At 47.7% G+C, this 15,000-nt stretch overlaps 2 protein-coding genes across 2 annotated transcripts in view; both read left to right on the plus strand.

The window, feature by feature from the left end:
• secisbp2l (SECIS binding protein 2-like) overlaps positions 1-4,616 on the plus strand; it is an 8,957-nt gene extending 4,341 nt beyond the window's left edge. The window contains exons 2-9 of the mRNA XM_031568645.1: positions 197-338; positions 544-713; positions 919-1,051; positions 1,171-1,330; positions 2,115-2,335; positions 2,847-3,001; positions 3,284-3,503; positions 3,671-4,616. Coding sequence (XP_031424505.1) covers positions 197-338; positions 544-713; positions 919-1,051; positions 1,171-1,330; positions 2,115-2,335; positions 2,847-3,001; positions 3,284-3,503; positions 3,671-4,356 — 1,887 coding nt within the window. The 3' untranslated portion in view covers positions 4,357-4,616. The remainder of the gene's footprint in view (positions 1-196; positions 339-543; positions 714-918; positions 1,052-1,170; positions 1,331-2,114; positions 2,336-2,846; positions 3,002-3,283; positions 3,504-3,670) is intronic.
• Positions 4,617-5,943: 1,327 nt separating this feature from the next.
• Positions 5,944-15,000, plus strand: part of LOC105889012 (SHC-transforming protein 1) — a 15,708-nt gene continuing 6,651 nt past the window's right edge. Inside the window, exons 1-4 of the mRNA XM_012814769.3 lie at positions 5,944-8,485; positions 8,817-9,405; positions 12,525-12,595; positions 14,722-14,785. Of these exons, the coding sequence (XP_012670223.2) occupies positions 8,890-9,405; positions 12,525-12,595; positions 14,722-14,785 (651 nt within the window). The 5' untranslated portion in view covers positions 5,944-8,485; positions 8,817-8,889. The remainder of the gene's footprint in view (positions 8,486-8,816; positions 9,406-12,524; positions 12,596-14,721; positions 14,786-15,000) is intronic.

Raw genomic sequence — 15,000 nt, forward strand, 5'->3', positions numbered from 1 at the left:
GAATTACAGTGTTCTCTCAAGGAGGTTCATGATGGTCAAATGCAATGTCATCAAGTTTGAATGCATGTTATGTTCCTGTGGACCTCAGACATTTTATCTCACAAATGACCAGTGTGTGTGTGTGTGTGTGTGTGTGTGTGTGTGTGTGTGTGTGTGTGTGTGTGTGTGTGTGTGTGTGTGTGTGCTCCTTCTGTAGGACGCAATTACCAAGGCTGCAGGGAAGAAGAGCAAGACTCCTGTGCAGCTGGACCTGGGAGACATGCTGGCTGCTCTGGAGCGGCAGCAACAAGCCATGAAGGCACGGCAGCTCACCAACACAAAGCCGCTCTCCTACACCGGTACGCCAGCCAGCGCACACACACACACCAGGCCTGCCCCGGAGGCCTAATCTGGAGTCATGTGAAAAGCACTGATAGGCTGCACTGTGTTGCCTGTTAAAGTCTCTAGCATTGGACTTTCAAATGTGGCCTTGGTTAATGAGTTGGCAGCACTGTTTTTTGGGTTAGTGAGATTGACAAAGTTTCCTTTGTGTTTGCCAACCAGTTGGCACCACGACCCCCTTCCATGGCAAGGAACCAGCTGGCAAGCCTGCAGTGGTGAAAGGCCAGCCCTACGCGGCCCCCCACAACATTCTGGACTCCACCGCCCCACGGATCAAGAGGGGGAAGGAACGGGAAATCCCAAAAGTCAAGAGGCCAACTGCCCTCAAGAAGGTAACAAACCCTACGACCATAGCCGGTCAGCCCTAAAACCAAAGGCAAAACATGGCAATTTTGAGGTCTGTGTTGCCACGCCAAGCCAGATGGTACATCTGACAAGATGTAGGTTTTGATAGTAGAAATTCAGTTTACAAACCTCGTTATCCAAACTTTCATAACTCTTGTCGACCTGTCTCCCCCGACCTGCCTCTGTCCCCAGATCATTCTGAAGGAGAGGGAGGTGAGGAAGGGCCGCTTCTCCGTGGACCAGAACGCCGCTAGTCCTGAAGAGCAGGGCGACGATGACCTTCACTTCACGGACGACCTCACTCGAGACGCCGTCTCCCAGGAGGGTGAGTGCTCACGCGCTGCCAGTCAACTTCAGTGGCTCTATATGGGACTTCTATTTTGACAGTTTGAAAGTCATGTGGTCTGCTCTCACACTACCCTTGCACTTCCTGTTGCTTTGCAGAGAATGGCCTGAGCATGCCCAGCGACGCCTCGCTGTCACCAGCCAGTCAGAACTCGCCGTACAGCATCACGCCGGTTTCCCAGGGTTCCCCAGCCAGCTCTGGCATCGGCAGCCCCATGGCCTCCGCCATCACCAAGATCCACAGCCGCAGATTCAGAGAGTGAGTCAGACAGCCGCTGGCCTCCTGCCCCACTGGTCAGCACAGCTACTAAACCCCTCAGAAAGAGAGAGAGCACTAGTTACCCCCTCATACCCCCTCATACAGTCGCCCTGGATACCTCAGAACAAGCCTGTCTGCCTGGCGTTATCACCTTGCTACATGACGTCTTGTTCCGTTTGAGCTCATCAGAGAGATGATTGTTCTGATCTTCAGCAGTCTTCAGCAGTCGTGGCCCTGGAGTGGTGTGTCTGTCCCACCTCGCTGTCGACGCTAACGAGTCTTTTTGAAAAGTGTCCACGCACACAGCGATGAATAGTGCAGTGTGTGGCGCACCGACGTGTCCTGCTCTCCGCAGCACAATGTATGCCACGCTTTACAAACCCCGCTTTGTCTCCCAAAAAATGTCTGCCGCAGTGAGCCCATTGTGCTCGCCGGGCCTCGAGCGCACAGCTCCTGCGCCGGAACAATGGCGGGCCGCCCACCGCGGCTCAGGCCCTCAGGCTGCGGACGCCTCCCGCCTTGCAGAGCAGGATTAAGAGAACTGAGCTGGGCATGAGTAAATCATGTCCTCCATTCGCCACATGCTTATCAAAATGACAGCTGCTCAGGGAAATCAATACATTTTTTAAATACCAGTGCTAGAAAAATTGTTGATACATCCACAAATATAACAATAATAACGATCAGTTTGGGATGGGGAGTCTGCAGGCTGTGAGGTATATTAGTGTTTGGGGCTTGCTGTTTGACCATGACCCCTCAACATGATCTCACTGCTCTAACCCAGGTACTGCAACCAGGTGCTGAACAAGGAGATTGACGAGAGCGTGACGATGCTGCTGCAGGAGCTGGTGCGCTTCCAGGAGCGTGTCTACCAGAAGGACCCCACCAAGGCCAAGGCCAAGAGGCGCCTGGTCATGGGGCTCAGGGAGGTCACCAAGCACATGAAGCTGCAGAAGATCAAATGTGTCATCATCTCCCCCAACTGCGAGAAGATCCAGTCCAAAGGTTGGCCATATTGTGCAACTGTGTCAAATGACAAAAACATTTGCAATAAAAAAAAAAAAAAAAAAGATGGCAGTCCTTCATCTGGCTATGATACAGCTATTTTTTTGGTCCCCAGGGATTTTATGGCTTTTCATTCATTGGCTTCTAACAAAGATTTATTGAAATCTTCTAATAAAGATTTATTGACAACGACAATTACAACCCTGGGTTTTGTTCAGAATTTTAGAAATGAACAAAGTCCTTGTCTTTAGGATACTAAAATGAATACATTCTGTTTAATTGGGGCAGTACTTCAGAGTATTATTAGTAGAAACTTTTAATGTGTACACAGAATAAATTGAAGAGAGATAAGGAACACGAGCATTGCTGATGGACACAAGAAACATTTCAAATACCTTCCACAAGAGGGCAGTGTGCTCCATTAAATATGACTACTGTAGCCCAAGATAGCTGCCCTGTGTCTGGGAAAAAGATTCAGAAACATATTAATGTCTACAATGTGTTGAAACAGGGGGTCTGGATGAAGCTCTGTACAATGTCATTGCGATGGCGAGAGAGCAGGAGATTCCCTTTGTGTTTGCTTTGGGCCGGAAAGCATTGGGTCGCTGTGTCAACAAGTTGGTCCCAGTCAGTGTTGTAGGCATCTTCAACTTCTCTGGAGCAGAGGTATCTATGAAACACACACACACACACACACACACACACACACACACACACACACACACACACACACACACACACACACACTCTCACTCTCACTCTCACTCTCTCTCTCTCTCTCTCTCTCTCTCTCTCTCTCTCTCTCTCTCACCCTCTTTCACCCTACCCAATACACGTGTGTGTTTATATAGTTCTGTGTGCTTTCTGAGACTAATGTCCTTGGTCAGACTGAAGTGCTGAATGACGGGGTTGTCTTTACATTCTCTTCCCTTTGCTTTGCGTCGTCAGAGTCTGTTCAACCAGCTTGTGTCTCTGACGGACGACGCCAGGAAGGCCTACAAGGACATGGTGTCGTCCCTGGAGCAGGAGCAGGCCGAGGAGGCCCTGAAGAACGTCAAGAAGGTCACGCACCACATGGGCCACTCGCGGAACCCGTCCGCCGCCAGCGCCATCTCCTTCTGCAGCGTCATCTCCGAGCCCATCTCTGAGGTCAACGAGAAGGAATACGGTAAGACTTTGATTTGGACTAGATGGATTGCACTTCTGTGTATTGGCATAGTGGGGAGATTTTGATACGGATAGTATGATAGATATTTGCTCCTGTACTAAGTGCTTATCATAAGATTCTTCTATAATTAATTAAGGCAATTGATGTGTCTATCTGGTATTCCCTAGAAACCAACTGGAGGAACATGGTGGAGACGTCAGATGCGTTAGAGCCCATGGAGAGTGAGGCAAGCAGCAAGTCCACAATCAGCACGTCGGCCCCGAAGGATGAAGAGGGGAAGACGGCCGCCAGTGCTAGCTCAAGTGCTAGCGCCGGTGCTAGCTCGAGTGCCAACACCAGCGCCAGCAGCAGCGCCAGCGCCAGCGTTACCTCCGTGCCCTCAACGTCCCAGACCAGCCTCCGAACAGGAGCACCCTCCGTGTCAGGCAAGGAGGAAGGCGGCAAAACGGACGACCGTCTGGAGTGGGCCTCCCAGCAGAGCACGGAGACGGGGTCTCTGGACGGCAGCTCCCGGGACCCGCTCGACTCCTCCATCACCAGCACCACCAGCACCCTGGTGCCGGGCATGCTGGAGGAGGCGGACGAGGAGGAGGAGGAGGAGGACGACTACACCCCCGAGCCCATCTCTGTGGAGGTGCCCTCCCTTAACTGCAGCCGCATTGAGTCCTGGGTCTCCAAGACGCTGGAGAACCTGCAGCTGGGCAAGAGTCAGGAAAGCACGGAGGAGGAGGAGGACGATGAAGAGGAGGAGGAGGAAGGTGTGGCGAGTGAGGAGGACCTGGACTCCTCTGACCTTGTGGAGCCAGGGCTGGGCGACAAAGAGGCGAAGGAGCCCAAAAAGGTTCTGGGCTGATGGACCGAGATCCTCTTCCTCTTCCTCTTCATTTGTACCTCCTCATACCCTCCAACTCTTCCCAGCATCCTCTCCTTTTCTCACCTGTCAAGCAACCAGCAGCTCCACAGCCTCCAAAAGCAGTGTCTGGCTCCAAACCTAACATTATCTCAGGAAATCGACCAACCTACAGTATGAAACCAAACATATTTGAAAAACACACACACACACACACACACACACACACACACACACACTCACTCTCACACACACTCTCTCACACACACTCTCTCACACACACACACTCACTCACACACACACACACACACACACACAGGCACACTCTCACACTCTCACACACACACTCTCACACACAATGCTGAGCTGTAGCTGGAGAGCTGAATAGGGACGTCATTAGTCCACATCTCCAACACCCTCATACTTGAATTACCTTGCACTGACTGACTCTTTCAGTGAGGTCTTTCAAAGGGAATCGCGAGTCCCTCAAGACCCCCTTTACCAGTTTACTAGTTGGACGTAATCCTTAGTATTGCACCGGGAATGATTGGTTGCTGTCTTGAAGGGACTCCATGATGGAGTTCCAGTTCGGTGGCCCAGGGATGGAGCCTCATGCTTCTCCAGTCTCTTGATCTGTCTTCATCAGAAGTGGTGGCTTGTTAGCTATGTTCGGGGACCACGGGCTTCATTTGAGAATGTATTTGTTCTCGCCCAGCCAGCGGCTCTTTAGCTGATTTTAGTTGCTGTACTTCACCCATTAATTTATTCACTCATGGTTGTGTTTCCTGTTAGACAGATTTGGGACGACCCGTTTTCGTTTAAACAGGGAATAGAGATGAATAAGGCTACCCTTCCACTAATGAAAACCCCCATTAAAATGGGATCTGTGATAGAAATGTATGACTAAAATATGTGTGAGTCATTACTTTCAAAATCATAGTTCTATCTTGGTGAATCTTGTAAACCTTTCACAGTTCACAACTATTATTTTATATATTTTTTTTTTTCGTTGGTTTTTATCTCAAATAATGTCTGTTTGTGTGACAATGGTTTGAGGTTGGTAATATTGACTAATGAAAACTTAATCCAGAACAAATGTCTTGATTGTACATACCATGTATAGGTTGTTATAATAGTTAATCTGTTGTATTTATCTTGCGTGGTTAACAAGCTATCTGGGGATGTTTTCTGTGTGCTTTGTTGCTTGTTCATACTCCCTCTTCGCTGGTTTATTTCTCCTGGTCATGGTACGGAGTCGCGATTCTGTGGCCTCACCTTTGGCAAACATATTGGCCTTGTAAAGTGGCATTCTAGATGGGCATCTCACCAAATAGGATGTGGGCGGTGTATAAATGATGATAAATGCTTCTTCTAGCAGCGCCTCTTGATTTGAGTGGTTGCAGCACGCAGACAGCGGGACTGGGCCAAGGCTGGGGTGGCATGTGCGGGGAAACCAGTGTCCTGTGTGTGTCGGCAGGGCCCTCCTCCCAGCACCTCTTGAAGCTGCAGCTCTGCCCTGGACATGTCAGCTCTTCACACACACACACACACACACACACACACACACGCACAGACACACACACACACACACACACACACACACACACACACACACACACACACACACACACACACACACACACACACACACACACTCACCACAGGCTCCTCTGTAGCCCCCCGCTCCTCTCTACTCCTCTTCTCTCCTCTTCTCTTCTCTTCTCTTTTCTTCTTGTCTCTTCTCACCACCGATCCATCTTTCTTTCCTCCCGCCTGCAATCCTGTCTCCTCAGGTCCACATTTGTTGTTCATTTTGTTTGTTAATTTTGAGTTATTTCTCCTTGTTTTAGCTGCCACTACGCCTGGATAACTCTGCCACAGTGGACTGGGGTGGTAAAAACACCTGTTTTAAGATGGGACTGCAAAAAGCTGTGCATTTCTAGCACTGTTTTTAGAGTACCAAACGTCTTCAGGAAAGTCACAGTTTGGGCATCACCTCTATTGTAATATCAGCGTTTCAAACCGCTTTGGTAGAACCGTGGCAGAGTTGAGCATGTATTATGGCCGGCTGTCTGATGCAATTCTCTCTCTTTTTTGTGTGTGTTTTTGAATGTAAGTATTATCATGGACTTGGAACACAAAGCAATGGTGTTAAGCTAGTTAAGTAACAGAATCAGTAATTGTAACCCATCTAGCTTGTGAGAAAATGTGCAACCAATCCTTTGAGGAATAACAAAAAAAGGAGGGGTAAAAAAAATTGAATGATCAGGATTAAGTGTTGTGTTTAAAATATGAGTTTATCACCATGTTTGAAATTGACTTTGGTTGAACTTCCAAATTGTATGACTATGAATGAAATGTTCAGACATATATTTCATCATGTTCAGGCATAATGGCAAACGCTCCCACATGAACAGTCTAGTTAAGTATTGTGCAATACCATGGCTCTGGAACAGTACAATGTTGTAGACATGCCAGTAATAAAGTGAAGGTCTTCTGTTTGATGAAAGGTACTGTGTGTTGTAGGCTTTTTGTCAACACTCCTCTACCGTTTTGTTACCATGTGTCTGAAGTAATGAAAGCAAATGTGTTCTTTGCACTATGTACATAATAGCAAACAACCTCTTGTAACTAATGTGAAAAAGTACCTTTTTCAGTGTGTGGCTGTTCTTTATATTACTATTTAAGAGTTGCTCTTTAAAACTGTACAGCACTAGTAACATGTAGATGCCTCGCATACCTAATTGTAATCTTAACTATCTGACTTATCGTTAATGATAATAAAATGTTGTTTAAAAAAAAAAGGAACAAGGTCATGTGTGTTTTTCAAACTAGTTTTGGTATATAAATTGTATTTACACATTTAGGCTTAGGTTGACATCGTTTTTTTTTTTTTTTTTTTTACACCATCTTCCTGCCTAATCCTTGCTGCTGCGTAGGCCTAATAGAAAGCCCAGTATTGTTCAGTTCATGTTCGAGTTGGCATCTCCTAAAACAGTTGTAAACTCGTTGGCTACATGTGGGGTTCAGTCTATAATAGGTGTTATGATGGGACGTTCAGGGAGGATTAGATTTTCTGGATCTGATAGGACGAATATGCAAACAAACTGCCTCTGCCCTTCCGGTACAGTATCTCATATTTGAATGTTCAGGGGAAGTCTGTGGGCTAAAGACCAGTTATGGGTTGGTTAAGGCTGAGCCTCATCCGGTCTTAATGTTCTTGCCTGTTAACGTTAATGCAACGTAAGCTTCATTACAAATTACGAAAGGCATCTTCTAATTTCATATTTTATTTAAAACGGTCTAGTACAAAGGCAGGTCCACATATGACATCATACCAGCTGAATTATCTTGTGATTTTAAGCAGGACTCTGTTTACGGAGACTCTCGCTGATTAATGTTAGCCTAATATTGTCGCTTCGATAGTTTGACAGAGTGCTTCAGGAAGCTGAATCAGATTGTGACTGGTCCATAAAAAGAACACGGACTTGAAAAAAGCGGCTTTGTAATTTCCCTGGAGGAAAATACTATATGTGTCAGTGTCCAAGGTAACGAGCATTTAGAGATGCTTTTCGCATCTAGTGTGTCTTTCCCAGTCACTAGCTTCCGTTTAATTCCCTCTGCCTTCACACCAAATCGGCTGAACGTTTGGCCAAACACAAGGGCATCGTTCACCTGTCCGTGTGATTGGCTGCCCTAAGATAGAAAACTGATTACAATACTAGAGAACGTTCAAATGGTTGCTGCTATGGTGGATGAGTCATTCGGCTTGTACGCGATTGGGCGATGGTTTTGCGGAGAAAAAAAAGCTCGGGGGACTGTCAGTCAATTAAAGGCATCTTCTCCCCCATTCACGCGTTTCTCAGCATGCGCAGTACTGGAGAGCAACTCATTCATAAAAAAAGGAAACTTCATTCATGAAAACTGCGACAGCGCTCGCTGTAGCACCGCGGCGCAAAGAGGACCTTGACTCACATACACACGCGTACGCATTCTGCCGAGGAAGAGGCTTTATAGTGTGAGTGTCGGGACCTCTTTTTGCTATGGTGGCATTGCTGGGGAGCGGTAAACTAACCCGTCAGGGTGCTACAGGATAACATTGCCATCCTGGATATGGCTCTGCCCCACGGAGGTGAGTGGAATCAGTCAGAAAGAACTAGTTCATGGCATTACTTTAGATTATAAATGGTGTTTGATAGAACTCTGATACACATCCTGGCAAATTCATGTCAATGCAAACATGACTTGTTTGTACAACCTTTACTGTCATTTGGATTTGTGAATTGAAGGGCATAGGCCAGTTGTTGACTGTAAAGAACAGGTGAAAATAATGTTAGTGTTTCTTTCCTGTGTGTTTTAGTGAAAGGGTTAACCCAAGCATGATCTGGTAGGGCAGAGCATACTGCTTGCGCATTCTCAGCCGCTACTCTGTGTGTGCCATTACTTCCTCCCTCTCTGTGCAGGTCGTCCAGCCCTTGGCGAGTGTGTGAGTGTTTGTCCAACTTCGACGGCTCCCTCCCTCTGCCCTCTGTGGCTATGAAAGAGTCCAACTTGCCCAAAGTCTGTGCAAACGCTGGTCTCTTCGCTCAGAGAGGCATGCTGTACCGATCCAAGTACAGCCGCCTCCGCAACGACTCGGTCACCTCGCTGGAGGACAGCCCTCAGGGCAGCAGCGGACCCCTGAAAGTCGGCACCAACGCCCCCTGCGTGGCCCCCGACCCACCCGGCAGCCTGGCCCTCCTGGACCCAGTGGCGCCTCCCCCACAGGAGGGGAGCTCGTCCACCCTGTGCGCCTTCATTCCCCGGATGGCCAACATCAAGATCTCCAGCCCAGCCTCGCTGCTGGGGCGGCGGGGGCTGAGTCCCAGGCTGAGCCCCCGGAACCAGCCCGCACCTGCATCCGACTGCTGTCCTGGCACCACCGGTCATCACGGCATGTCCTGTCCTTTGGCACGCAACCCGGTGTGTGTGTCATCTTCCTGCAAGGCCAACATGGAGATCGACTGGTGCAGACTGGACCAACCAGACTGCGGAGTGTCTTTCAAGATCAAGGTACGAGTCTGAAATCACCTTCAGCTTGAAGTGGGATATACAGTATAGTGTGGAGCCATTTTGCTGAATGAAAACAAATCAAATCTGTTTGTGATTGATACCTCAGGACCAGCAATACAAAGCTATACATATCTTATTGAATCTGTATGGCTCATTACGTTTAAAATGAATCAGCTGGCTGGTGGAGCTAAGTGAAGACTACATAAGTGTTTTGTCACCTCCACAGAAATCTGGTAGGGCTTAGCACACGTTTAATGCATTATAACATATCAAATATGACCAAAATGGATACTTTCCTTCCACACTATGACATTTAAAATATACATGGAGCATATTCTTCCGTTTTTCACATGGCAGAAAGGAGTCTTAACACTGTGAGTGGTGGAGTGGGTGTGACATTCTTGGAGCTTTGCCTCTTTGCCCTTGTGGTTGACCATGATTTATCACTAATTATAAAATCCATAGAAACTGTGTCACATCGACACCTCATGATGCACAATAACTCATTCTTAAGCATCTATGACACGATGCAACATAACACACGTCGGTCATCCTTAATCTCGCACTGTATTCTTCGGCTACCACAAAAGCCTTAGATTGTGAATTGATGTTAAATGGTGAGGAAGGGTGCTTATGCACTATCAAGTTATACAGCATCCTCTGCAGGCAAACCACTATTAAATTTCATTTATACCTGGCACAGTGACCAGATTACTGTGCCATGTGCTGCGGTTGTGGTCGTCACGCCATATATTTCTCAATGGAGACTGCGCCACTACCCCACTTTTCATGGGTCCATAACCTGCCTCCGGTGAGAGCTCAGCTGCCTGACTGTCTGCGGGGAAACAAAGCCACAAGCAAGAAGACGTCCTGACCTGTTTGTCGTTTTAACCAGTCGTCCTTTGATACGGGCTGTCATGACCAAAGACTACTGGAGTTGCCGTGCGGGCGCCAGTGAGTGTTGCTGTCCCTTTGTTTGTTTGGCGGAGGAAACTGGGAGTGTTTGATGCCCACATGCCCAGCATGACGCTAGATAGGTGCTTTATGCAATCTCTCCCCAAAGGCATGAGCTTATATAACCTCTCTGTGTGCTAGAGCCCATTCATATGCCTTCATCGCCCCTGCTGCTCCGCTTTGAACTCCAATAAGCAAATTACACACACACACACACACACAGAGACACACACACACACACAAAACACACTCGTATAAGCTTATGAGGTCTTACACACGCATGGATATACACACATGTTCTCTCGTACAAAGATACACGCACACGCACGCACACGCACGCACACACACGCACACGCACGCACGCACGCACACACACACACACACACACACACACACACACACACACACACACACACACACACAAACACACAGAGTCATGTTTGCCCTCCGAAGTTGAATTGACCCCTGAACTACCAAAAGTCAACAGAGCCCATTTTTGCTTCGACCCAGCTGTAGCAACAGAGTGCCTGCATGCCGAGGAGCAGAGTGAGAGGAGAGGAGAGGAATAGAAGCGCCTGGGAGATGAATGAATGTGCGCACACACACATAGCACACCCCCACACTCACACTCACACCCCCGCCCACCCCCTCCCTCACAGACGCCGCGCAGTGCTTCCTGTACTCATGCAGGAATGACTCATCCTCTCTCTCTCTCTCTCTCTCACGCTCTGTCTTCCTCTGTTTCCTCTTGGATGGGGGGGTTCATGGCTGGGAAGCACAGACACAGGGATGTGAATTCAAAGATGTTGCACTGGATGGCTAGGCAGTTGGGAACAGCTGGCTAAAAGGTCTGTGGGTCAGGAGACAGAGCTGCAGACATTTCAGCAGCTTCTCTTGTCTTCCCAACTTCCTTCTGCTTGCACCTAAAGCTGTAGTAGTAACCTGTGTGATCATTTAGCATGGGGCAGGTTTGATACACGTCACAGTTTTTGCAAATCTGCTGTCGTCACTGGCACTACCCACTGCCGCCCAGTCAGTATGTGTATATGATTCCTTAGCTACTGATTGCTGATGGTAACACAATTGGTTCATTTCATTAAATGATAGCATTTAACATTGTAGTAAATGTAAAGAAAAGAAGATGTGAAAAGGTAGCAGAGGGGAAAAGGACGTGTTTCTGATGTGAGCGGGAGGCGTGACTGGAGTGTTTGACCATTAAGCCCCACACATGTTCTTCGCCGGGCTTCAAAGAGAATAAGAGAGAGGTGAGAGCCAGGCTCCATGGACCACACTGACAGGCGCGCGCGCCGGCTGGTGCTGCATTGATTTCCTTTGGCCTCCCCGCTCTGGAGCGAGGGAGCGGCGGTGGACTTACTCATCCTGGCGTAAGCCTGGCCGGGTGAGTCACCTGCCCCTGTGCCGGCTGGGCCTTAGCAGCTCTGCTGGAGGAATAGAAACACGTCTGCGCATCCTGCCTGCCTGCCTGCCTGCCTGCCTGCCTGCCTGCCTGCCTGCTTGCCTGCTTGCCGGACTGCGTAGGTGGATTCGGCTTCTTACAGGAGTGGAGCGCTGCCCCTCCCCCACTACACGCCACACACCCGCCCACACACACACACAAGCGCATTCAAACACATATACATTTAACATGGTCTCACACTTCAATGTGGAGGATCAAAACTATGCAGACATCGCATTGTTGTGCCATTATATAAACTACAGGCTATCCAAACATGCTGTTGTCAATCACAGTGATTTAACATGAAAAACACTTGAGAGCCATGGTTGATTATGGTCTCTGATCCTTCGATTGTAACATCCACTGTTTAATGTTGACACATGAAGGATGATCCCTCCTATTTGCATATGAATACATAGGACAAAAATTGTATTATATTATTCGTATTTAACGTCTGCTTCACAATGAAATCAATATACTTATACTTATAATCCCTTAAAGTCACATGGACGTGGAGCCATGGACATGCCTGCTTGTTAATCCATGTTGAATTTACTAAATGCTCAGTAATGTTTCAGCTTCCCTTTCCCCAGTGTGCTGTTGAGCTGCTTCAAGGTAAAGGTACTTGACAGATACGCCGAGGCCGTGCCCAGTGATGATCTTCCTCCCAGTAACTGTGTGTGTGTGCTGTTGTGTTTGTTTCCTGTAGTACATGGGCTGCTTGGAGGTGATCCAGTCAATGAGAGCTCTGGACTTCGAAACAAGAACGCAAGTCACACGGTAAGAGTCTCACTGTTGTTAGCATTCAGGCCGCCTGAGGTCCAGCCATATAAGCACTGAGATAGGCCCTCTTCTTTGTGGTGTGTGTGTGTGTGTGTGTGTCTGTCTGTCTGTGTGTGTGTGTGTGTGAGGAGGGTGACGTGTTGAGATGAAAGTTAGCCATTAGTGAAAGCACAGTGAGGGTTGTGTTTGGATGGACATTATCAAGCCATTAGCAGCTAAACACATTAATCCATGCTGATGTCACAATATGCTGTGTGTGGGTTTTGCCCTGTCCCAGTTCATAGAAAGAGGTATTTGTGCTCGTTTGGGAAATGTTCTGCCATCAAAGTCACTTAAACCTCCAGCCTATACTAGACTCTTGATAAAAAAGGACAAAAGTGTAATCCACTCAGTACAGGATATGTTCTGGGCCGTCTGGTCTCTGTGTTTATATGTCAACCAAATAACACTAAGAGATAGTCTTGGCCCTGGTCAAACAGAACAGCCTGTGTTCAGGCCATTGCTGCTGCGCAAAGAATGATGTGCTAGAAAATTCAATTTGGGCAAATTTCCTCCTAATGTTGCCTTGAATATTTAAAGAGGTTGAGAGACATCAATTGTAATTTGTTTCCAGGAGAAAAATACTTTGTTTGTCACTGCCATGACCAAAGGGAATCAGGGTGGTGCTTTTTTTTCTTGCAATGTATTCCTTTTTTTAAACGGGGGCCATAGATGCATAGCTAACTGAGGCTTCTGTGTAGCGCTTGATTAATTTTCATCAATCTATTAGCTCTGAGGAAGGAGCACACAGGGCTGTATTCTCTACCCCCTGTGTGCGCTGCTAAATCTAATATTTCCAAGCACACTGGGCTTGGTTGTCTGTCTGGCCCAGCCAATGCTGTTCCTGTCCCATGGTCTCCCCGGAGGCAGAAGCCTCGGCCTCTGCTCTACCACGGCCTACCGGCGGAGAGCGTCGTGACTGGGAGAGAGCGCCGTGGCCCTCCCAGACCTGGGCTCCCTGGGCTGGGGCAGGCGTGGGAGTCGTTGGGCCTCTCGCACTCATCAGAGGATGTTAGCAGGCTCTGGGCTGGATGTGACCCCTCTGCCCTGAGTGGGCGAGTCCCCGGCAGAGGATGTCAGTCGGCCATTGATTTTTCTCCTCTCCCTCGCAGCCCCACCGCTCACAGGCCCTGAGATGCTCGTATTTGTTCTTTCTCTCTCTCTCTCTCTCTCTCTCTCTCTCTCTCTCTTACTCACTCACTCACTCTCTTTCTGTGTTTTATCACGAGTTGGAGTTCATAAGCTTCATGCATATGTCATGAAAGGCAGTTTGTTCCACTTGTCAGATGTCTTCAGAATATTTTTTATTCCACTCCTGATTTACCTACTCTCTAAAATGTAATAAGCACTGGAAATTTTACATTTGAGTATTTCATTTTGGAGTTGGTTTGCACAATTTGATAATAGATTTTATTTACTGAGATTAAAATTATCCGTACTAGGAACATTCCAATTCCTATATTCCTATTTTAAAAATCATTTTTCATTAGACAGATGGCTTCTTCCCCATGAGTTAAACACAGACACTTGGTTAACATGGTTCACCATGCAAATGTGGTTGCGATGCAGATTTGAGAATGGTTCCTGTCACCCAGCTAAAGTGATTATGTTTTAGACCTCAGATAGCTAGCCCATCCCACAGTGGCCGTTTGAGCATACAGCCTGCTCCTTGTCCACCTCCAGAACGTTCTGTCATCCTCACCTAGCAGTGTGCGATAAATCTCCACATAATAACTTCAATTTTGCCTTCCTGTCTGACTCACCGTGGGCGCTGTGCACGAGAGCAATTAGAGAACACTGCCGTTTATGTGTCACCACGGCTTTAATCAATGAAAACATCGCTTTAAGACAGGAAGGTGTCTGCTTAGAGCAGACAACACTTTTTTTAATTCATCTGAAATTTGATGCCCATGAATGAATTCAGAATGGCCCTCGCTGGGGCTTTTGTGTGCTCTGACTGTGTGTGCTGGGAGTGAGTAGCAGGTGAGTGGAGCACTACTGGAGACTGGAGCACAGGGGAAGTGTGTCATGTCTGGTCTCGAGTAGTTGGGTTACTGGGTCTCCTGTGCCTTCTCTCCTCCCAGGGAAGCTATATGCCGGCTGTGTGAAAGTGTACAGGGGGCCAAGACAGCGCTGAAACGGAGAAAGGTATCTGCCTGCTTGTCTGTCTGTCTGTCTATCTCTCTAGTGGTCTATATCGGTGTATCTTTCTTTCTATTTCTTTCAACATACACAAATAAGCCCCAAACCATTTATCTACAGAGACAGATTGTACTGATTTTTTTTTAAATCACATGACATGACATTGGTTCCCTTGATAAGTCTATTTCCAGTACAAAATTGCAGACTTTTATTCATGCTTT

This window comes from Clupea harengus, chromosome 6 (assembly GCF_900700415.2).
Source record: "Clupea harengus chromosome 6, Ch_v2.0.2, whole genome shotgun sequence".
NCBI lineage: Eukaryota > Metazoa > Chordata > Actinopteri > Clupeiformes > Clupeidae > Clupea > Clupea harengus.